The sequence below is a fragment of the Sciurus vulgaris genome (assembly GCF_902686455.1).
Source record: "Sciurus vulgaris genome assembly, chromosome: 3".
NCBI lineage: Eukaryota > Metazoa > Chordata > Mammalia > Rodentia > Sciuridae > Sciurus > Sciurus vulgaris.
The window spans coordinates 153074229-153098648 of NC_136463.1; the positions used below are offsets into that span (position 1 = coordinate 153074229).

The following is a 24420-nucleotide window of genomic DNA, read 5'->3' on the forward strand; positions in this document are numbered from 1 at the left end:
AAGAGGCTAATAAATATATTTATGCCTCAAGAGAGCCATATAGATGGTTTTTGTTGCTGTCTAGCTGACAAATTGCCCAAAATGACTCCTTTTCCTCACTCTGCACCAGTCCAATAAAAAGAAACAAGCTCCAGGAACCATTCTGAAATTGTGAAAAGGGCAAATACCATATAACATGGAAAAACTCAAGGTTCCTGTGACTTTGTGACTAAGGCCAGTCCCTGTGGTACTGTGTATTTCAAATCTTGCCTCATTTGTGAATATGTGTCATTCTAAATAGGTATAGCTCACTCTTTGGAGGTGAAAGTGTCTCTTTTCCTATTTTCTTTCCTCCCTGAGGTTTTTCTCTGCATTAGATGTTTCCCCAGGGCCACTACGAGGACTGAATGAATCAGTTGGCATGAAGGAAGAACAGGTTGATAAATACAAAAACTACCAAACTGGCCTTTTCAGTTTAGGTGCAGTCCCAGGAAACCAGCACAAATAGCACCTCATATTAATAGCCTTCCTGAGCTGCATGGTTGGATTACCTCCATACGTTATGTCAGCTGCACACTTGGCATTGGAAGTCCATTCTGTTTCACTGCAGCCTCCTTTGCAGAATAATAGACTCACAGTAAGAACTGAGGACAAGAAGTTGATCCTCATTTCAGCTTGAAATCTGAAAAGATTTCTGAATTGTTTCAGCAAATGAAGGCTACCCATCAACCAGTCTGGTAACATGCCTCTGAAAAGAAATTGTTGGTTTTCATCATAGAATGACAAGATAAGAAAGAATTAAGCAAATTATTCTCCTGATACACTCCCATAGGGTACTAGTATGATCTCTCTTTAAAATGTATAATATAATCTGGTTTTGCTGGGAAAATACAATGAACTGCATTGTTCTTACATAATAGCACAAATATCAAATGCATTATAGCATTTAAAAGGGGGCTATTTTAGGCTACAATTTTGGAATGGGTCTTAAAGCTTATTTCCACTTATTAGACTGGTACAAAGTGAGACTAAGGAACACTTTTGGACATTTGTCAGCTAAGACGGCAAAAAATTATAAAGCAAGGTTGCACAGGAAGTCAACAGAATTCCTTATATGTGTCTTTCAATGATTATAAACTCTTGATTCTTACTAGGCCATACTCTAGTAAAAGTCCCATTTTCCAAGGTTTATTAACCTCTAGTTAAGAGGCATGTGGTATAAAGTGAGACATATTCTAGCATATTCTAGTCCTGAAGCTGGTTAAGTTTCAGGCTTCAGGCTATCCTTCTCCAGCTTTGTGTAGTTAGCACACGGTGGATCCCAGGTATGAGACATGGATATTCATCACTTTTACTGTTCCTTGCTTGAGGAAGAGAGGGTTAAGGCACAGGGACCCCTGATTCTGAATGGCCATGGTTGCCAGCTCTCCATCCCCTTTCATCTTTTGCCATGCTTCTCTCTACCTTTCTTCCCGTTCCCTCATTCATCCATTCAGTAGGCAGACTGAGCGTGTGCCAAGCCTCTACTTCTCAAACTTCTGTGTGCACAGGCAGCATCAGGGCCCATTCCCAGAGATTCTGATTTCATGGATGAGGGACAGGGCCAGGGAGTCTGCATTTGATGCGTTTAGCAAGTACAAATGTAAGTGCTCTGAGCACCACACTTGAAGGAGCCTTGTCAAAAATACTAATGGACTTAGCAAACTCTTTCCTAAAAAAGCCCAAGGTCTAGTGGCTTCATATAAAAATGAGCTGCATAAGCAGGATGGCAAATACTGACTAGTCAGGAAAGGATCCATCACAATGGTGGCATTTGAGCTGGATCTTGAAGGAAGACTAGAAATTTGCCAGATGGAGAAGGGAGAAAGAAGATTCCATACAGAAGGAACAATAAAGAACCAAAAAGCATGAAGGACCATGATATACTTTGGGAGAAATAAATTCTCTGGGAGAAACTCCATCAATGAATTTTATATGCATCCCTCTCAAATCAGAAAAGTCATTCTAAATTACATACATGAACTACTGTTGATTTGTATAGTAAAGATTAGGAGAGTCTACTTTTTAGAATAAAAATATAAGTACATAAGAGTTTAATAATTAGTCTGTGCCACCACTTTGAAAGCCACTGACTAGAACAGGGCATTATGAGTGAGTGGCAGCACATGAGACCAAAGGGGCCAGGTGGGAATGTTCCTTCCCCTCTTCAAATTGGAGCCAAGGAACTCAGGAGGCTCCAGGAGGCCAAGGGCCATGGAGACGGGACCTGGCTGACTTGGTTTGGATCTAGGCCAACATTTCTGATTGTTCTTTTACCTCCACATCTGCTACAGTTTCTGTTCCCAAGTTATTTATGTTCAACAACCATGATGGCATTGGCATAGATAACCCCTCCCAATTTTTTTTTTCCAAAAATGTTTTTGGAAGCAAATATAATAGAGTGTTCAAAGTGGTTGGCTCTATTTTGTGCAGGAGACAAAGCAAGATTTTGCCTTACTTTATTTTGAAATTTGTTTTCTTTTATCCTGCTTTCTATATTTTCCAGTTTTTAAAATAAGCTTACAAAATGAAATTTTAAAAATGTGAAGAAGAACATCAACTCAGTTCTTTAAATGGTACTCTTCTGTTATAAGACAATTAATCCATGGATAGACTAGTTTGCATTCTTTTCCCCTGGGGGCTTAAGTCCTGTTATTTTTCTAGAAACTGAAATACAGTTCAGGTACTTTTCCTGAACAGTGATCCCTGCTGAAAGAGACCCAAACTAGGAAGTAGCTAGCAAAGATAAATTGTATTATTAAGCAGAGTTATATGTAAAATTCTAAATGGAGGAATACTTTCCAGTTGAACATTTGAGATCATGGGATTTGTAGACATATGGGATTTTGTAACTCTTTGTCATTTTAAAAATTGCAAGAAGAAAAAGGAATCACTTTGTGGTTTTTCTTTAATTAACTGCATCCTTTTTGAGGAACCCAAGAAGTTTATAAAAGTTGAAAGTTAGTCTTCAACATTAAATATATATGTGTCTCATTTCAAAAATGCACCTCAGTACAATGAAATATTCATTAACTGTGATTTCAAATCATTGTATGATTTCAACATAAAATATGCAGACTAAGATGTTCACATAATATATTATATCTGATAAATAGAAATAAAATGGGTTCAGCCTGATTGGTAAGTGAAGTACAGTTTTCATTGACAGAGGGATGTCCACTTTGCTTTGTATTATTGAGTGTGGTTTGTGCTTGGAGGTACTTTGTTTTCGCCATAATCATGATTGGTAAGCAACTGTTCCAAGGGTTGTATCCCAACTCTATTCTTCATACTGTGGACATGTACGTTGGTGTTGTGTGTTTACCAAACAACACTGGAATTCAAGAAACCTTTGTGTTGCCATTGTTGCATTCAGAAAAAGAGAATCCCATGATGTTTTTCCAGTCATGAAAAGAATTCAGGTTGTTATGTAATCTAAATGCAAAAATGTACACAGGAGAAGGTAAAATTCCAAGAATTCCAGCACTGTAGAAAAAAATAAATAAGTGTAGCAACTGTTTGATAATGAGAGTTAAATCAGGGACAGTAGAAGTGGAGAGAGGGGTAGAAGAGATATTTCTCCACTGGAATAGACTTCAGTGCACAGAATCACATGAGAAGTGGAGGACAAGGAGTAGTGACCCCAGTAACCAGCATACAGGATGGACAGAGTTCAATGGAGAAAGAAAGAACCAGGAACTGGTAGCATGCAAGAGACGGGCCCCATTTGTAGTTAGAACTGTCAGTCCTCCTGACCCTAGGAATACACATCTTGCTGCACTTGTGTCTGTCAAGCCAGGGAAGAGACTTTATTGACAGCTGCAATGGTTGAGAAATGGGTGAGCTGAAACCTTACCTTTTTCCCTGGGTTCAAGAATCTCTGGGTACTCAGGAAGTTGGACAGGAAATGGTACGCATGGTACTGGGAGCAGTACACTATGCCTTAAATGTATAGAGGAAGCTTTCCTCCTCTCCACCTGATAGATAAGATCCCCTCACTCAGGCAATACAGTTGTTTCTTCCTTCAGCACTAGATAGTGAAGGACGAATGGAGCTCCCCAGCTCAAGGCTCCTCTAGCAGCCAGTGGGCACTGCTGGGCAGTCTGAAGCCCAGGTAGCATCACAGGTCTTACTCCTGTGCAGTAATACGAAGCAGAGGCCAGGGTGGGAGAAATGTTCTTACATTACTCTTTTCTTCTGTAGCGAAAGAAATGGAAAGTCTTCACACCAGGAAACCTGGCTTTAGGACTTGTCCCTCATTTGCCTGCCTTGCACTATTTGGGAGAGGCCAAGGGACGTAGAACATTCCACTAGCATTAGTTAGAATCCTTTCTCCCAAGCCATCTCATTCTTTGCAATGAGGCCGGGGATGCAGGTTCCTGTACAGCCAGCCCACTCTGCCAGGCCCCTCGCCAGCCTCTGTCTCCCTCCTGATCCTCACAGCCTGCCTTATCTGCTTGGCAGGGAATGAGTTAATGAAGCACCAGTTGAAGCACTTTCTGCCCACAGAAGGTCCTGAAGTGAAATTGTCTAGAATCAGATGAACAAGGGCAATTTCTCTCTCTCCAGTCTCCCTGAGGCAAATGTTTCAGAGGTGGGATGTGGCTTAGTTTTAACTCTTCAACATCCAACTTTGTTGTTACAGACAGATTTCATTAAATTCCTTTTGAAATTCTGCCTTCATCCCTCAGCAATCCCCCAGCAGTTCTTATCAATCATGGCTGCCTCCCAATTGTAGATAACATCTTTATTTTTGAAGAACACTCGGCCAGACATGGCTCATCCAAGATCCCCAACGAAGCATTTGTGTCACTCAGTGTCTTGGGCTCTCGATTTAAAGATGAGTCTGTCACAGAGCAGAAAATCATAAATCTATTCCTCCTAAAGAGGTTTTCTGATTCTTTTTATTACTGTTATTATTAGTTCCCCACAGAAAGGAATCAAGACAGTGGAAACATTTTTAAGAAATGACACTTTATCTCTGTGATTAACTATATAATAAACCATAAAGTCTTTGCCATGGTAATCTCCTCCTTACACCTTATTGCTTTGATAATAAAAGCTTTTTTATGACAACAAAATAAAATTTTACTCTCCAAGCAGTTTAGATAAAAGAAGCTGTGGTTTGGGAAGGATAAAGGGCAGGTCTGAAACGTGAGGTCAGCATGGGTTTTATGGGCTCTCTGTTTATATAGAACACGTTTGATACATCTTAAGTCCAAGCCAATTAAAGAGTTCTGTATTTTTGTCAAGTAGGGAGGATCCCTGTGGAAAAGCAAAACCATTCAATACTTAGAATTTTAGATGAGTGGGGAAAGCACACATTTCAACAATAAACCAACCCAATTTGCAAACAGAATCATCAACTACCTGTTTTGATTCAGAGCCAAACCCCGTCTGGTGAATATCATTACACTTGTACTCATAAGCTTGTCTTAAATGATTAGATTCTATCCAGGACCCAAAGTCATGGACTTTTGCATAAACATGATTTATTTGCGAGCACCACAATATGCCAGTTAAGAATTTTCATCATTGTTATGCTGTAGAAAAATGAATACGTTGTTCTTTTCTTACATTCATCACTATCAGGCAATTTTTGTTGAGCAACCCTTGAGAATCTAAGATCATAAAGTTGAGCAGAAGTTTTTAAAAACTCAGAGCTATCTGAGGAAGTGATGATTAAGCTAAGACTGCAAGGAGGACTTAAATCAGATAAAGAGAGGAGCTTGAGGAGGAGACTCTTCAAGGCCAAGGGAAGGGCACGTGCCAGGGCCCTGGGCAAGGAGACAGCAGGGCTCCTACTTCCTGGGGCCCCACAATGCTTCAAAGAAGCATTCCAGTAAGGCACTGGCACTCTGCTGATGAGCCTGGCCTGCAGTCCGCACTCAGAAACTGCTCGTTCTGATCAGCTCCCATCTGGGGACAACTGAAGACTGATCTCTGACTGACAGGAGTACCTCGAAAGCAAGTATGTGACCTTTCTGCTTCCCCAGTAGGAACATGGCCCATGACACTGTGATTTTTCTGTGATTCATCAACCCTGAATGTCATTCCTCTTGGGTGGCCTCCCTCCTCCCGCCACATCTGATATCTGCACACCAGGGTTCTGCCAAACACGCTCAGTCCTTCCCGGGCTGCAGAGTTGTTTCCATCAAGCATCACTTCAGCGGGTGTCTGTCCTGGTTCCTCTAAGGAGATTCAGCAGCACTGGCACTGATGAATTACTCACAAAGCTGGACGTGACACCGAGTATTTGTGAGCCTGTGGAAGGTTTTAGACATGGCCTTTCTTTTAGTCTGGAGTTCAGCTTGCTGTGATGCCAGCTCCTCACTGTCTGACAGGCAAAGGACAGGCCGGTTATACTACTACTTCCGCCACACCCACTCCCCATGGTTACTCCTCCCTCCACATGCCTCCTGCCTTGAAAGCAAACCAAGGAATACGAGTCCTAGGGGGTGAGAGTCTCAGGGGAGGGTCAGGATTTTCTGCCTCAGGCTGGCCCCTGATCTTGGTTTGCTACAGTCCATTCGTTGAGAGCAAGGTCCTGATTCAGCAGAGAACCTTGGTTGACCTTTAAGCACATGAGTTTTGAAAGCAGTCATACATAGAGTACAGTGCGTGAATTACTCTAATGCCTCAGGACTCTTCCTTTGTTGAAATACCCAGAGGAATGGAAGCATGGTTTGATGCCAGCTTCACAGGCTTTTTCATATCCCCAGGTGTGTGCATTAAACAGAGTAACGATTTATTGTGTAAACCTTTATCCTTCCTGCTGCTAGCACAGAAGGTCTAAAGTAACCATTGTGTGAATATCTTGCTCTGTTTAACGTGTTAGATCTGGGGATGGGTACTATCCCCCAAATGTCCATCTTGTAAACTCCCTATGTCCATCTTGTAAACTGTCTGTGCCCAAAATTTTGTTAACAAATTTAATCGACAAAAATCTCCCATGAACTTGTAGCTGGTAAAGAAATTAACACACCATTATCTCCACCCAACACACAGCTGGCAGAATTCCCAGCCTCCAGAGATGCTTGGTTTGGGGATAGGGTTGGTGGGGCTGGTGATGATGTGGGGACATCTGGGCACTCCCACTGCAGTCTGTTTCTCTCCCAGCCACAGGGCATCTGAGCACAAGCCAATCTTATGTCACATGCTTGTATTTCCCCTAGTTGTGTGCATACATCTCTCAAAACCTGGGGCTCTCATTTAAAAGTCTTCTAGTTGCAATTAATTCTTCCTGCCAACACCATTTTCTTCCCTCTCTGTTTTTTACTATTTCACCCGAGTCTTGGAGATCCTCTCACATTCTTTTCAGCTCTTGCAAAAATAATGTAGGCTCCCCAAGAGTGGAATTCGTTTCCTTTTCTTTCCTTCCTTCCTTTCCCTTCCCTTCCCTTCCTTCCCTTCCCATCTTTATTCTCACTGCTGTACTTACAGCCCCCAAACCCTTGGCTGGCACATGACAGTCAGTCAGCAAATATCGTTCAAGTGAATGAATGTTTTGTCACTCTTTCCACTTCTGGGGAAGCTGATGCTGTCTACAGATGAGGCTCTGAGCCCAGGACTGGAGGATTTGCCATTCACTGCACATATCACTTCTTTCCACTAGGATTTCCTCTCTCTGGCTTATTCCTGTACAGCCATCCAAAACCTTGTGCAACTCTGCCTCACTCCACTGGTGAAGAGAATGGAGCACAAGCTACCTGCAAGTCTCGCATGACCCGTAGCACCATCATTTTTTAACCCATAAGTCAGCTCAGGTTGCCCAGCCCTTAAGTCCATTGAGTTTTCCTAGCTTCCTGTTCCACGTCTTGAGGAAGTGCCAAGCCGGCTCTGGGGGTTGGGGGTAGGTTTCGTATTCTCACACTCACTGGGTCTTCAGGCTCTGCCTCTTCCTTTCTGTTCAGCCTCCTATTGATCCAGATATGAAACCCAGCCACTTCCTCAGTTTACATGTGTGTGTCCCCTCATACATCCAGGCTAACTGCAGGGAGCATAGTGAACATAGTGAAGATATAGGCATCCCAAGCAAGGTCCACAGCAGTCCCCTCACAATGGCAGAGGAAACATTCTGGCTGCTGGAGAGATTCTTCTGCCCAGCCCAGCCTTCTTGCTCAATCAATTTATCAATTTCTCTCCCTCCCCCCCTTTCCCTCTTTCTCTCTCATGTTCTCAGGTAGAGTAGTTTAACCATAGTATGGACCCCAACTCCAAAATCTCTATGCTGTCCTTATCTCCTGAACAGTTTTTCCATAACCTCTGTTTTCCTAAACTAAAATGGAAGTGCCCTAGAAAGTTGTAGGAAAACCAACAACAACAACAACAACAAAAATAACAAGAAGAACACACTTGCCTCCATAAGGCTGCTTTGGTGAACTTGACAGAGAAGCTCGGTATACCTTATAATCACAGAATCACAAAGCCCATTGACTCAGCCCACCAATTCATACAGTTGCCAGATATATGCTGATTTGTTCATGGTTGGACTTTGGAAAGAAATACAAGAAACTTATAACATTGAAGACCTCCACGGAGGGGAACCAGGCTGGAACAGGGGTGGAATACTTTCTTCTCAGTATATGCCATTCAGTATCATGCATTTCCTATATTTAAAACACATTGACATCATATCTACGTAATGTCAATAAAGAAGGTGCAGGTTTCCTGATATACTGGTTACACAACAGCAGTCATAGCCAGTGACCTTGAGCCATATGCGTCATGGGGAAGCTGATGCTGTCTACGGGATAAGACTCTGAGCCCAGGACTGGAGAATTTGCCATTCATTGAACACTTCAGTTCTTTCCATTAGGATTTCCTGCTTGGAAATAGTTGCTTCTCAGTCAGTCCAGTCCTCATTCTCCAAGTGTTTACATTACATCCTCTAGTAGAGGAGCCCCAAAGTGCTATAGATACAACCTGAAGAGCCCTTCTTCCCCTGACAAATATTGCAGAATTCTTAAGAAGAAATACATTTTTCAATTCTAAATTTGAAAGTAAATCTGATGGAGGGGAAAAAAGTACACCTGACAGAACAATCTGAGTAGTAACAAGGATGATAGCTGCAATGTATTGAAGCATGTTAGACATGAGTTTATAATTAAACTATACAAAAAGAAGAAAAAAAAAACAAACACCTCCACTGGTCACCTTTGGAGGATATTAAGGAACTGATTGTCATTTTGAAAACTGATAATTAAAAGTTGAGAATCAAACACTTATCTTGCCTTTCCTATACAAACTATGCTTCATCATAACCAAATAGCTGGTCAAGGAAACTGTCTCTTTATAGAATTCCAGTATAAAAATGAAGGAGTGATAGAACTTGAATATAGCCATTATGCAAATCCTATTGATCTAGGCAATGATTATCAATGGATTCCAATAACTAAAAGTGAGATGCCCTTTGTTATTTACAATAAATTCTTTATTAGATGCAGAACTTTGATGACATTCAGATTTGAATTTTTTTCAGGAGGAATAGTTTATGTTGCATAATTTCATCAGCACACACATAAAAAAAATACTTATGAAGTATTTTATGAAAAGAAATCAAACCTGAAAATCACCAAACTTCTATATATAATAAGAAATTTGTAGAAAAAAAACAAAAAGGGTGGGTAAATAATAACATGGATATGTAGTTAGTAAAATTCAGACATTGGTCAATTTTAGGACAAAGAACCTGATTTCTTCAAAAAAATTGCAAAGAGAATGAGAGGGAACCTATGAATTAAAACACAAGAGGTAATCAAATGCAACGAACAGGCCTTATTTATTTGGTTTAAACAAACTATTAAAAAGATTTATAGAACAACCTGGGAAATTTGAATACTGAGCAGATATTTACCAATATTAAATTAGTGTTAATGTTTTTAGATTAAATCGTAATACTATCAAGATGGACCCACCAAAATTCCTATGTCATATGTGTGTGTGTTTGTATATATGTACATATATATACACACATATATGTACAATGAATCAAAATGCAGTCTGAAAATAAAAATATAAAAATAAGTAAGTAAATAAATAAAAATAAAGTATCTCCCATCAGCCAAAAAGAAAGAAAGAAAAGAAAAAGAGTATGTGACTTTTGTGTTTATATAGACCTAAAAAATCTATGAAGAAATTACAATGATTCGTCACTTTGGGGAAGGGAAGGAAATAGGGGTTAGTGGTTGGGATGAAAGACAAACAGACTTGAAAAAATAATCACTTTTGCAGGTAATACCTTCTCAAAGGACTAACCAAGAAATAAATGAAATATCATGGGAAGAAGTTCATTAGAACCTGTAAATTCCTGTTTGGGAGAATGAAAAAGGCAAAGATCATATTGCAGAGCAAGCAGAAGGATTGTCCTGGATCATATTTGTCAAATTCTGATACCAGGACTCTGCATCAGAATTGAGCCCACCTCACTCACTTCCAGCCAGAATCTCAGAGAGTAGAGCATAAAGATATTTGATAGCTACATCCTTGGTGACCAAGTGCCAGCTTTTCAAATACTGGTTATGTTGTTTTGGAACTTTGGAATATATAGGGCAAAAATACACCCAAATTTAAATTCAAAGCAGCACAATTCTGAAAGTCTGAAAGCCTTTTTTTTTAGATGTGTTGACAATGATTTAATCAGCAGATGTCACTATGTAATCCTTGGGAACATCCCTTCCATGTTGCCTCAGTTTTGGAGAGACAGAGTGTGCTGCTGGCATTGTAGCATAGAAATATTTATGGTAATTTGGTATTTTGTTTAATGAAAATCATTTTTATTTTACTTCCAGTGCCTATTAAAAGTTTATTTTTGATTAAGCATTCTTTGCTGTTGTTTTTGTTTTCCCCAGCATCATTGACAAAGAAGTTTCATTAATGGCAGAAATGGATAAAGTTAAAGAAGAAGCCAGTAAGTAGACACATGGTTATTTGATTAGGTGCCTCCTAACCAGAAGCAATCCAAATGTCAGATTGACAGTGGTATTAGATTCTGAGCAGGTTCTAAAATTCACATGGAAATCCTGGATGATGTAACTTTAGTCAAGTCACTGATCCCCTAGGAACCATAGTTACATCATCTGGCAGAAGGACAGAACTGTGGCACCCCCTCAGTATGAGTGTATGGCAGAATACTCACTCAGGATCTGGGATTATAGCTCAGTGGTAAAGCACTTGCCTAGCATGTGGGAGACACTAGGTTCGATCCTCAGCACTACATAAAAATAAATAAATAAATGAAATAAAGGTATTGTGTCCATCTACAACTAAAAAAAATAGAAAACAAAGTGGCATTAAAAATAATAATAATAATAAAAAATCTTTTTAAAAAAGAATACTCAGTAATTAATGAGCGTCAGTTGGTATTTGAAAGTTCAAGGGGACTTTCATTCTTAGGAAGAACTTAATCAGATTTAAGGTAACAATGAATTTAGTATTAAATTTTAAGATATTCATTGTTAAACCTTTATAACTTATTAATCTTGCTATATTATTTATACAGTCATTTTCACTTGTTCTTTTTCAGATTCAATTAACTCAAGTTTATCAAATTAAATTCCCCTAAAAATTCATCTCATTTGAAACTTAATTCTCTCAACATTTTGAATTTTACATATATAAATATTTCTGACTTTTTTCAAGTACTTCAAGTGCCTGACAAGACACAACCCTAGCAAGCAAAATAGTCCCAAGCTTTTAAGCAACTTGTGAATAAGATTAGTAATTTAAATTTACAGATGTACTAAATGAAGTTTTCTTAAAACACTCCAATTCTGTTTGCAAACTTCATCAAATATGCTGATACCTGCCAACTTAAAACCACAAAAGAAAATCAGTTCCATGTTCTAAATTGGAATCACAAGTTAGATTGCTTAATGTACCAAATTCTCTATTTAAATCATGAACACACTCCAAATTATCTTGATCATTGCAAAATTTTTCCTAAATTTAACACAAAATATCAACATTCTAAGTTTGATTTATTTTAATTCATTTGTTTATGTCTGAACCTTTTCACTGTGGTAACGTTACTCAATGAGTAGCAGAGTGGATTTGCCTTCCTATACAGGCCGAGGCTCATGGTTAGAAGTTTCAGTGGAGACAAGATTATAATATGTACAATCAGAAAAATGAAAAATTACACTCCATTCACATATAATTTATCACAATGTATAAATGCATTCTACTGTCATGTACAACTAATTAGAACAAATTAAAAAATAATAATGAAAAAAGATTACAAACGGACATACTGAGACTCTCTTATTATTGAAATCAGTCTTCTAAAACAGGACCCCTAAGATTATGTATTTTTCAGCTGCAATTTAGCTTTACAATCCTGTTTCCTGGGCGTTTTAAATTCTTTACCCTTACCCACATTTTATCTGACAAGTTGAAGAAAGGGCAGTCTACACCCTCACCCAGGTTTCAGCTAAATCCCTTTTTCTTTGACTGCAATGTCAAAGAATGTTTAAAAACTTTTAAACAAAATTATAAATCTAAAATTCAGCAAGTTTTATTAAAGGAAACTAATGTGATCCAGAGTGAAGCTGTGGAACATTTAGATAGTTATTCAATCCTTATAATTGTGAAATTATTTTATCCTTATGAAACTTGTTGATTTCTTCAGTAGAAGTGAATTTTGAGACTTTGTTTCTTAGGTATAGTTTATTTTATGAAACTTGTTGATTTCTTCAGTAGAAGTGAATTTTGGGACTTTGTTTCTTAGGTATAGTTTATTTCAGTTTCATGTCCTAATAATAAAAAATGCAACAACACATGCAAATGATTCTCTAGAAAGTCACTAGCACGGCACTTTCTCAGAGCTTCATAAAAGACCTCAGGTTTCACATACTCATTCTTCCTTACTGCAAAAATAATGTTAGGTGCCAAAACCTGTGGAATTTGGAACATCTCTGGAAAGGACCCCTGTTTTAAAAATTCCTTCAACCAATAAACATTCACTTGTGTGCTTCCTTACATGCTAAACTCTGTTACAGAGTAGGGTAAACAGCAGACAGATAAATGTGCAGCCTACACTCAATCAGCTTTCAGCCTAACTGAAACTGTTCAATTGGTGCTGCAGATTCTGGTTTTAGAAACCATTCAGAAATGCCCACATCCCTGGGAAAACCAGTTTGCTTGTTGTGGAGGCAGACAGAACTGAGTCAAAATCCTGCCTTCAAACCCAATCATTGTGTGACCTTCAACCATTTGTTAACTTTTCAAAGTATGAGGTTCCTTATCAGAATAGGGAATAGTATTCTGATAAGAGTAAGAATAGTATCTATCTCCAATACTTATTGCAAAGATATAATGAGAAAGTACATGCTAGACACTTAGCATAGTGACACAGTATGTGTGTAAAAAGGGAAAAGCTCTTGTTAGTAATTAGCTTGGTCCAATGTTCCTTGGAGGTCCAAGGGGTTATGCTGCATCTTTCTGGTGACTTTGCCTATGTCAATCATATGTCTTCTCCACAGTTGATTGAATTAAGTACCCTCATTGAATCAGGGACAAAACTGTCTTTGTGGCCACCATCTCAAACTTGCTTATCTATGGCCTCAACCATATTTTTCCATTTTTTGTACAGGGTATAAACCATGTTTCCTCAATTATAACACAAGTTCATGTATCCTTCATGATGCCTAAAACAACACTGAGAAGATTGCTGGTACTTCACAAATAATTGTTAAATTAATTATTATAATCAGTTTAGTGTATCTAGACTGTGGGATGCAATATTAGAACACTAATGTGATTGCAAAAAAATACAATGAATAAATCTCACTTTGTTGCTAATATTTACAATTAGCATTTTGATTACATTAACTATATTAAACACTTCACAAATGTTATTTCATTTAGTCTCACAGTAACCCCACAGGATGTGTACAGTTACTACATTTTACAGATGGAGAAACTTAACATTGTAGTACTAGGGTCTCAAACTTCATCTGTCTACCCAGGGAACTGGAGGCCCACACAATCATGTTCTTTCAGTGTAAAGTTTACTAGGGATATGGGAAGAAAAGATCACTTTGTATTAACAGGAACACTGGCATATTACAAAGTAAAATGCCAAATTCACAAGAATTTTTCAGGAATAAAAAGGATTTCAGAGAACCTTTGTGCTTAAAGATTCCTTTCTGCTCTGACACTTGCCCCCACCCCCGCCCGCCCACCACCCCCAGGATTCTGAGCACACCTGCTGATGAGTATTAGTGGAGAAGACTTAAGATTTTCCATGGTTCAAGTAATATGAGCCAGTCTTCCAATGTGTTCCAAAAACTTGAAGGAATTTATAAATCCTATTGAGAAAATGGATTTCAGCATACCAAATACTGTTTATAAAAGAGCATAAATAATATTAAGTCCTATACACAGTGAAAACCTAAGCTATATGAAACTGTCTCCCTCTACAGATTTCTGAAAGGATGGTGCTTTCAAAACATACTTATTATTCTATTTTAAATTATATGATCAATGCATCTTAAGATCTGATCTGTTTTTGTTTTTGCTTTTTGTTTCTGTGATTGATGTATTTGAGGTGAAAATATTTGCCCCTAAAGAATATTGGCTTTAGATCTCAACTTTTAAGGCCTTTTTTTTATAATGAAAGGCTTTGAAATGTTAATGAGACTATATGTAAAATGCATCCCAACACTTGCTGATGCAAAGTATTCATTTTCGTGCACATTTGCATGAGTTTCAACTCCGAATTTATTGGTGATCTTGCACCTGCATTCCCATTTTAGGGCCCATTTATATCTATTTCTACAAAATCTTCTGTTTGATGTGAATGCCCAAGTTCTACATAATCAAAAAGAACAATGACCTCTAATTGTCACCAGTCCCACAAATGATCCATTAAGAAAAGTCAAATGTGCTTAGCTGTGCAGTCACTCAGGGTCTGCTGACCCCTTTACTAACTGCTTGTCATGTCTGGGTCTTCAGAATTTATTTTATCTTACTTTGCAAGATGAAAGTATCTCATTTCATCTTTTTACTCAAGAAGTTAATTTTAATGTTGAATTATAATGGCAAAGAAATTAATAAATAACCAATCAAAGGTATGGGTCCTAGATGTTCTTAAGTGGTCCCTGGAGCCTAGGAACTTCAGTCCTTCATTAGATGTTCCTTTCAAATAATGGATTCATTAATTCACTGAGTCCTTCATTCAATAAGCACAGCAGGCACCTTCTGTGTACCAGGCACTGGGTACTAAAGACACAAAGAACTGCATGGATCATCAGTCTGCATTAGTGATGAGAAGACACTTACAGGCAGGTAACATTAAATGTGCTGAGTGGGACAGGTGAGAAGGTACTATGCTCCATCTAGAAAGGGCTTTGGCTCTTCTACTTTAGCCAGTTGCTGAACAACTATAACCAGAAATTCCAGTATCTTAAGAGACACCAGAAATCTAACTTAAAAGTAGAATTTCCAAATTTTTAAATGTGAGCACTTAATTTGTAAAAGTAATGTGTGGGTCAAACAAAACATGTACTCTAGCCAAAAGTGATAGTGGACCACCTTTTAGTGATCTCTGGTCCGACTGGATAACCTAAGACATCGTTCACTAATGAACTGAGATGAAATTTCCTTTTACTGAGATGAAATTTCCTTTTACTCCCATCTCCTGGACAAGTTCTTCACAAGCTCTTCTGCATCCTGGAAGACCATCAGATATAGATCAGTCCACTCTTCTATGTGGCATTATTTTTTTTCAGTTATACATGACAATAGAATGTATTTTGACATATCATACATACATGGAGTATTCCCATTTTTGTGGTTGTACATAATGTGGAGTTACACTGGTCATGTATTCATATATGAATAAAGGAAAGTCATGTCCGATTCATTCTACTATCTTTTCTACATGGTATTGTAGGGGAGCCCCAGGTAAATAACGAAAGCGTAATTGGTATAGCTTGACAGATGATTTAGGCTTTATGATTTGTAGATTAATTATTTCCTTGACTTATCAACATTGATTAAAATGTTGGCATTAGCTTAAAAAGTTCCTTAAGAACTTAAGAATGGTTTGTGGTTTGCAAGGAATCTTAACTCTTGATGGATTCTGTACTTCTTTTCAGATTTTTGAGAGGACTGCTATTTGACATTTCATATATCAAGAACTCTTAAAATCAAAAATCATATTGTTTGACTCTACATGTAAACTACGAATCTGGTGTAACAAAGCAATTGGTCCTTGTGCAACCAAGAATAGAATATGAATAGAATATGAGTTCAACATACATGGCATCTTATGTGGGCTCCTATTTTCTTAGAACTCAAAATGCAAGTCCAAAAGAAATAAAAGCCATTCATGTATGATGAATTGGAGACCCCAGGTCTATTTATTGAAAGATGAAACTTCACATTTAAATTCCACCTTATGTGTTTGTATTCATGGTGTCTGTGCTCATAACCTTTTGGGAAATGCATATACACAGGTTAACCTGGGGGTGACTACATCCATCTGAATCTTTAGTTCATCTGACAGGGATGTGGAAGCATGGCACTAACGAAATCCCCAGCGTCTTCTGCTACACGTTCAGATGTTAAAGAGTGCACACAAATCCAGTTCAAGCTGGCTTGACTCACCCTTGAAAATTTTCCACTGGGGACTCTTATAACAAAGACATAAGATCCTCTGTCTGGAACTTCTCTCTGTTTGCAAAATGAAAATATATCTGCAGAGCATCAAAAGCAGAGGCATTTTTCAGCCCACAAAAAGCTAATAAAGTAAAACTTTTATGTCTTTGTTCCAATAACAGCTAGTTGCCCTAAGTAAGTATGTGTTAAAATTGAGAAGGTCTGGTGCTGCTGGAATTTAAGGGACAGCATATACAGAATAATGGATTTTGCTTAGTGGACTTCCTAGCTTTGCGATATCATTCTGATAGGATTTTAATGTGTCTTTTTTCAGATAGTTTTTCTGAGTAAATCACACATTGAAAGGTCCAAATTAAGCAAGTGAGATCAGATGCTAATGGAGAAAATAAAGGAGTGTGGGTGGATGGTGAATCAGAAAGGACCATGTTTAGTTTTGGGATTAGTGCATAAGGATGCAAGGAAATGGATTGTTGGTGATGGGCATGAAGAATGAACCCATCATAGTGACAACTCAGAAAAGGTAGTGTGGTTCAACTAAGTGATCTATCTCTAGAGGGAGAACTGATTCCAAGAAACTCAGTCACTTAATGTTTAAATCTCTAGCCCTAACATATTATTCCATCTTACTTGGCAGTGGAAATCCTGACTGCACGTCAGAAGAAAGCAGAAGAACTAAAGAGACTTACTGATCTAGCCAGTCAGATGGCAGAGATGCAGCTGGCCGAACTCAGGGCAGAAATTAAGGTCAGTTCTGAAATGTCCCAGCCTGAACCCTGAGCCTGAGATCTGACTGCCATCATGTTTGTTTGGCATGCACAGCGTGCTGCTCTCTGTGGATCTAACACCATACACCCAGCTCTCTTTCACAGGGTTGAAATGCAAAATACAGAAGAGCGAAGAACCACCTAATCACTGTACTTGAGTATAATATGACCTGAAAGGATATATTATTCCACAGGAGAGATATAAGCTATTTTCTTAGTCAGTAGTAACTGACCCAAGTAAAGTGTACTCAACCATGATTTATAGCCCAGAATGGGGTATATTATTTTCACACTATGCAATTCATGTGTATGTTTGTAAACACACACTCATCTAAGCACACCGTAAGTATGAACTTAGTGTAACAGTAGGGATTATAAAGCAATCTGTGGAGACTCCTTTCTCCTTTTCTAGCTTAATTATCTTTTTATGAAGCTTATTACCCACAAACGTGTATTTCTTAGATTATTTTTTTCCATTGCCAGCAACAGAAATGACCCTAACTAACCTCAGGAACAAGTAGAATTTGACAAAATGTTGAGGGTAAGTCATCAAATCAGAGTGTGGTCTGAAGAACTTGGATCTACAACTAAGCAAAAACTAGGGTGGCTGGAGTCATATGGGAAGCAAGCACTCCCAGACTTTTGTCTTCTGGACACCATGGGAGTGAGTGACCTTCAAACGTCATTAACCCTGGAGCTGTCCTCCTGATTGAAATCTCTAGGAGAGATGTGCTGAGTATCCTCCACTTGGACCACATCTATGATTTGGCCAAGAAAAGGTGTGACACGTTGATTTACAGACCAAATGAGACTGTGGATCATTTAAACAGCATTGGGGTATAGTTGCCCAAAGAGGAAATGGTGACCAGGAAGGCAAGGACAAGTATTCACAACTAAGTGGAGAGATGCAATTTATAAATTCCTCTTCTTCACCCAACATATCAAACAAATCTCACACATGCAACTCCACCTCTTACCTACTTCTAGGAAACCAGAGTAGTTTTAAGACAGTTGCTGCTGCCTGTACCTGTTCATCTGGGTGTAAACTAGTGGAGTGTGGCAGAAAGCGGCAAGTGACATTTTGGTCCCCTTCATCCTGTTTAGGCATGAAAGGGCGATGATGGGGAAGGGGATGGGAACCAAAACTCCAGAGGTGTTCCCTACCTTCTCCATTCTGGTCTTTGCTGCCACCCACCCAGGCTGTTGCCATGGCCACCAGTCTTTCTGCCCCCACTGTCTCCCTCTAGCCTGTCCTCCATCCTAAGTTCAGAGTTATTCCCCCAAAGAGATCTCAGCTCTCCTGGTATGAGCCTTCCCTCCCCCTCAGAATAAAATTCACAAAGGAACTGTAATATCTATTCCAACTCCCCCTATGAAAGTCCCAACTTGTTAGAACGTCAGGTGAGTAATATGAAATTACAGCTTCCTGGTCTATTGAAATCACCTCTTCTTCCAAGTTTCATTTCTGCCTATCAAAATCCCACTCATAAAACGGGTAGTAGCACAGGCTTTGCAGTGAATCAGTTCAGCTCCAAAATTTTCTAGTTCTTTGGCCTTGGAGAAATTACATACTGCCTTACATTCTTAGAGCTTCAATTCCCCCATCTATAAAATAAAGATAATAGTAATCCTGGCTTCATAATAATGTGACTAGATGAAAATGAGATTATCTGTTACGAATCTGGTCAGTGTCTGGTAAGTGTTCAATATTTTTTATAATTTTCCAGCATGAATATTCCCTCTTACATAACTGTTTCCACCTTCCCTCAGTAGGAGATCATTTCTTCCTCTTTTATATTGCTAAAGCACCAACTTTATTCTACCTTGTATTTAATGGTATCTCTTCCCTTGCCATTAATTAGGTAAACTCCCTGGTAAATTCAAGGACAGACTGAGTCATAGTTATTTCTGCATTTCTCACTCTGTTATATACACACGGATCTTTAAATTTCAAATTGAATTTTAAATGAATTGGAAAATAATCTCTTTTCCACCTCCTATAACAGCACTTAAAAGTCCACCACTGAAGATGTTTTCTAGATATCGAAGGCTTTTTGGACTTCCTGGTTCCCTTTTGAAATAGAAATGGGTGTCTAGGAAGGATGACATATTTTTCTCTCTTTTTTTAATTTTTAAATTTTTAAAAATTTTTACGGACTGCATTTTGGTTCATTGTACACAAATGGGGTATATCATTTCGTTTCTGTGATTGTGCACGATGTAGATTCATACCATTTGTGTAAGCATACATGTTTTCTCTTGATGGTTAATACCTTGGTAGGCCCTTGACCAAACAAGGAAGCCCCTGCCAGAATATAACCAAGAAAATCGCTCCAGCAAGGAGTGCTAAAGGTTAAAGAGATGACTCCAGGTGGGCATTTTCCTGCATCACATTTTATCTAAGCCTAGGCAGGGGCAAGAGAAGACCATATGTATTTCTAGAACAAGGTGATCGTGGTCAGGGAGGTCAGCCAAGATTGACTTCATAGGGCCTCTCCAAGGTGGGACTGAAATGATGCTGCCCGTACAGTGCCATCAGCAGGCACTGGAAGAGCAGAGTGAGTGACTGTGCAGGTGTCTCAGCCATTTCTGTGATTGTGAAGCTCCTGCTTTACTTTTCTTTCCTCCAGCACTTTGTCAGCGAGCGAAAATATGATGAAGAGCTCGGGAAAGCTGCCCGATTCTCCTGTGACATCGAACAGCTGAAGGCCCAAATCATGCTCTGTGGGGAAAGTGAGTTTTGCATACTTGCTAAATAATTCTGTGTGAATAAGCTTGGTGCTATTTGGAATTGATATCCGAAATGTCAGGTGTACAGTGCCCCAGCGGGGCTAAAGTGAGGTCTAAAGAGATTTAATGATCTAAGGTCATGACACAAGTCACTAGAAATGTCAAGATTTGAACTTAGACTCTTCAAATGCCACTGCCTATCAGTAAATCCCTAGGATTTATTATAAGGAACAGAACAGGTCAACTGGTTTATACCTTTTACAAACTTTTCCTGAGCACCACCAGATAAACTGCTCCTCTGATTTCCAGCAGCCCTGGTCTGCAGAGACTGTTCCACAGAAGAGTGTGAGGTCCTCATCAGCCTGGAAACAATCAGCTATTGTTGTGCAGGGCCCAGCTGTCCTGCATGCTGCTCTGCAGTGCCCTGAGCTCCCCGCCCTCTCCTCTGGTTCCCTGCGCTGAGTGAAGCCTGCAGATAATCAAAGACCTCACTTCAGCCATTAGCTTTAGTCTTGTTTCCTATTAAGCTTTAATTAGAGCAGCTAATGTGCAACAAAATTGGCCCACTGATTTCCCCCCTACTCTAGCCCACCCACAGGGGGAGGTGGAAATGAGCTCTAATGTGATTTTGAGGAGAGCCACAAGGAGGAAAGAAGGACGGGTAAGGGACAAGAACAATCTGCCATCTCGTAGTCAGCTGAAAAATTGAGATTGAGCTGCACTTTTTCTTTTTTTTAAGTGGAAATTGCTTTTTTCCCTTTCTAAATGTAACAATATAAAACTGATCTAAAAATTACTGAACTATATTAAATAGAACATGACATCACTGCGGGACATTTTATATTTTATGCACATAGAGCATACATGTTGTAATATAATTAACTGTTATATGCTACATTTATATATAATAATACAATTCACTTTTACCTCTTCACAATAGATAGTAGACATTTTTCCATATCAGTATCACTGTTTAAACTGATCACTATTTAAATAAAATTGATGTAACTAGTACTCTCTGGCATCTAAATTGCTGCCAGTTTTTTTTTTTTTTCCACCATTAAAACAGAAATATTACATACAGAGCATCCTTGTTCACACATCTTTTTCTTAGTTACCTGATTTTCTGACTGCTTTAAAATTACTTTTCCTTATATGCTCCCTCCCTTATGAAACAATCTACCTCTTTGCCATTCTCCATCCCTAGCTTTTACAAACAATACAGTCCACAGTGGGATTTTTTTCTTAACCAGGGATTAAACATGGGGCTGCCTAACCACTGAGCCACATCCCCAGTCCTTTTTTATCTGAGACAGGGTCTCATTAAGTTGCTGAGGCCCTCACTAATTTGCTGAGGTTGGCCTCAAACTTGGAATCCTCCTGCCTCAGCCTCCCTAGTCCCTGGAATTACAGGTGTGTGCCACCATGCTGGGCTCACATTTGGAAATTTAACTACCCATCCCGGTTTCCACTTCAACAGGATGATGAGCAAAACACTAATGCTGAGTGACTCTCACCCATCTCAGTGGGGTAGGGAAATGCTGCTTTACCCACTCTCCTTCCAGTGCCATCTAGTGCGAGAAACTTTCCCTTACCGGATTACAAATGTCTAGATGAAATCAGTCTCACCTGTTTGAGACCATAATCCTCACAAAGCCCCTTCCATCTTGGCTTTGTTGAGAGCATATTGACAGCCCACAGCTATTGAACCAGAAGTAATAGTCCCTGAACTGTAGAAAATAATGACCCCACACAACTGAATCTGGTGAGTCCAAGAGCCACCAGACATCCCCTGATCATGCCAACAGCCCCAAAGCGCTGTCACACCTTACCTATAAGATGAAGGGACTGGTCCCTGTCCTTTCCATTTCTAATGTTCAGTGATCCCTACTAGTCACTCCTAATCCTCTTAGAGAATCCTGGGATTAAGTCTGATCCAACAAAGGTACAAGAGAAAATTGCTTTTAAAAATTGGTGACAATTTTAAGATTCAGAGAAAGGTCTTGCTGTCCAGCCTGGCAATCAAATCTTGGTGAGCTGTGAGAGGGACGTCAGGGCTTTATCCTTGAATTGATTCCCTCTGGCCCCGATTCAGCATAATCACATAGAAATCATCCTGTCAGAAACCACCACTTTCAAAAGCAGCAGGAATGGCAATAATAAACGTTGAACAGACCCGCCTGTGCCCTGAGCCTGAGCTCTGACGGAGTCCACCTCATCAGCCTGCCTTGCCGGTGGCATGGAAATGGTGCAGATCCACGGTGGGGCTGAGAAAAGATTGGATGATGTAGTTCTGTTGGAGTATAAAAGATGTATTAGGGGCTGGCAGTCCTGACCCAGTGGCAGGAGGATATGCAAGATCCAGAATGACAAGATTCCTGACACCTGACATGCCCTTGTTCCCATGCTCTCAGGACGTCACGACTCTGACAGCCAAGAGTCTGCCTACCTTTTCATCTATCTGTGTGTCTTCCAGACTCACTGATCCAGGGACCTGACAAGGGTGGCAAGAATGGGTTTGGTAATGGGAATCCACAAGGAAGAAACCTCAAGATTTCGTTCTTTCTCTTCCTTTTTGTGGTTCTTGACCTAAAAAATAATATTTAAGCTGCTCAGATAAGTTTTATTTCCTACAGATGTCTCCCAACTTAGATGATTATGCTGTAATCCATTTAGTGATTCTCACTGGAGAAACTGAGTGGTCTCTAATCACCAAGGTGCCCTTTCAAATGACATCTTTGAAAAACGAAACCTTGTCTTAATGTTTGTATAGAGCTCCTCTCAGTTCCTTCACCGTCTAGTGCTTCCTGATGGTGTCTCCAACAGCAGTGTCCCCACTCTGCTCCTAACATCAAGCCCTTTCTTGTTGCAGTCACACATCCAAAGAATAACTATTCCTCAAGGACTCCCTGCAGCTCCCTGCTGCCTCTGCTGAATGCTCACGCAGCAAACTCCGGGAAACAGAGTAACTTTAACCGGAAATCCAGTCACAGCAAGCCCTCCGAGGGTAAAGCAGCAAACCCAAAAGTGGTGAGCAGTCTTCCCAGCACTGCTGACCCCTCTCACCAGGCCATGCCGACCAACAAGCAGGTAAGCTTCTGGGGGGCCTCCCGGCCCTGCCTGCAGAATTCCTACAGACACTGTTGCAGGGGAAGAAACCATCCATTTCCAGAGAAAGATAATAGCAACTGCTAGATGCTGAGTTCCTGGGATCCCACCCAGGGTCCTCTACCCCTAGCAGCACTGCCTGGCCCCACAGGACTCCCCTAATCCACCCAGTCCACCCGGCCTAGGCTTTATCCCACATGGAAGAATCTCATGCAGGTGGACATTAGCAGGTCCACAGCAGGCCCACCTACATGAGATAGCTCTTCTCACTCCCTTGACTGCCACCATCCCCAGGTCCCTGTTACCAGTTCACATGCAAAGGGACACACACAGCCACAGGAACGAGATTCAGAACCAGGCCACTGAAATCATTAGTGACATGAAACCTGGTGGGAGTTTTTTAAGATAATTTAATTCCCATTCATGTTTAGTTTATCAGTAAGAGGCCAAAGTTAGTGCAAACTTCTCCTCTTCTCTTGGTATTTTAGTTTTAACATTTCAAAATGCCATTATTCGCTACTACCCACCATGACCTCTAAAAATACAAGTTTCCCAAGGGTAATCTTCCTTCTCTCCTGCTTCTCCACTCTGCCTTTGAAAAGTGGTTTCTAGCTTATGGTTAAAGAATGAACAAGGAATGGGATTTAATGATACAGAGATTGGGCATACTAAAAAGATACCTTTTGTGATCTGTAAGAAAAAGACTTTTTTTTCCCAAAAAAAAAATACTGATTTTCTAATCAATGACCTGTTGAGTCTTTTTTGCTTTGGTCTTTTAGAGTTCCCACTAATGATGCTGATAGGCATTTCTCAGGTCCTGAATGTCTTCCTGAACTTCAAAGTAGGACTTCAGTGAGGAGCATTCTGTCTTCACAGGTTAAAGATCATAAGCAAGTCTGGTTTGCTTGTAGTCTAAATGCATCTTCATTTCTCCTGCTCTTCGCTCATTATTGAACACCATGTTAAAATGATATCTAACATTAAGAGCAAGAGTTTCCCTTTCACGATTTCTTTAAAAACAAAGGAAGCCTTATGAGATGCTGTGATATAAATGATCCTTCTGCTCACCGTTTCAGCGTTTTAGATGATGGTTCATATAAGTGGAAATACTCTTATAAGTCTAAGCAAGAAGGGGCCTGGTGCTTGAAAGTAACCCTTTCCGGCTCTCCCCAGCCTG

The 24420-nt window shown here is 39.6% G+C and overlaps 1 protein-coding gene across 5 annotated transcripts in view; it reads left to right on the top strand.

Annotated features, from left to right (window-relative positions):
* Positions 1 to 24420, top strand: part of SPATS2L (spermatogenesis associated serine rich 2 like) — a 160075-nt gene that overhangs the window by 133285 nt on the left and 2370 nt on the right. For all 5 annotated transcript variants that reach the window (XM_079135531.1, XM_079135528.1, XM_079135529.1 and 2 more), the window contains 4 exons: positions 10869 to 10927; positions 17276 to 17385; positions 20036 to 20138; positions 23008 to 23225. In XM_079135531.1, the coding sequence (XP_078991657.1) occupies positions 10869 to 10927; positions 17276 to 17385; positions 20036 to 20138; positions 23008 to 23225 (490 nt within the window). The remainder of the gene's footprint in view (positions 1 to 10868; positions 10928 to 17275; positions 17386 to 20035; positions 20139 to 23007; positions 23226 to 24420) is intronic.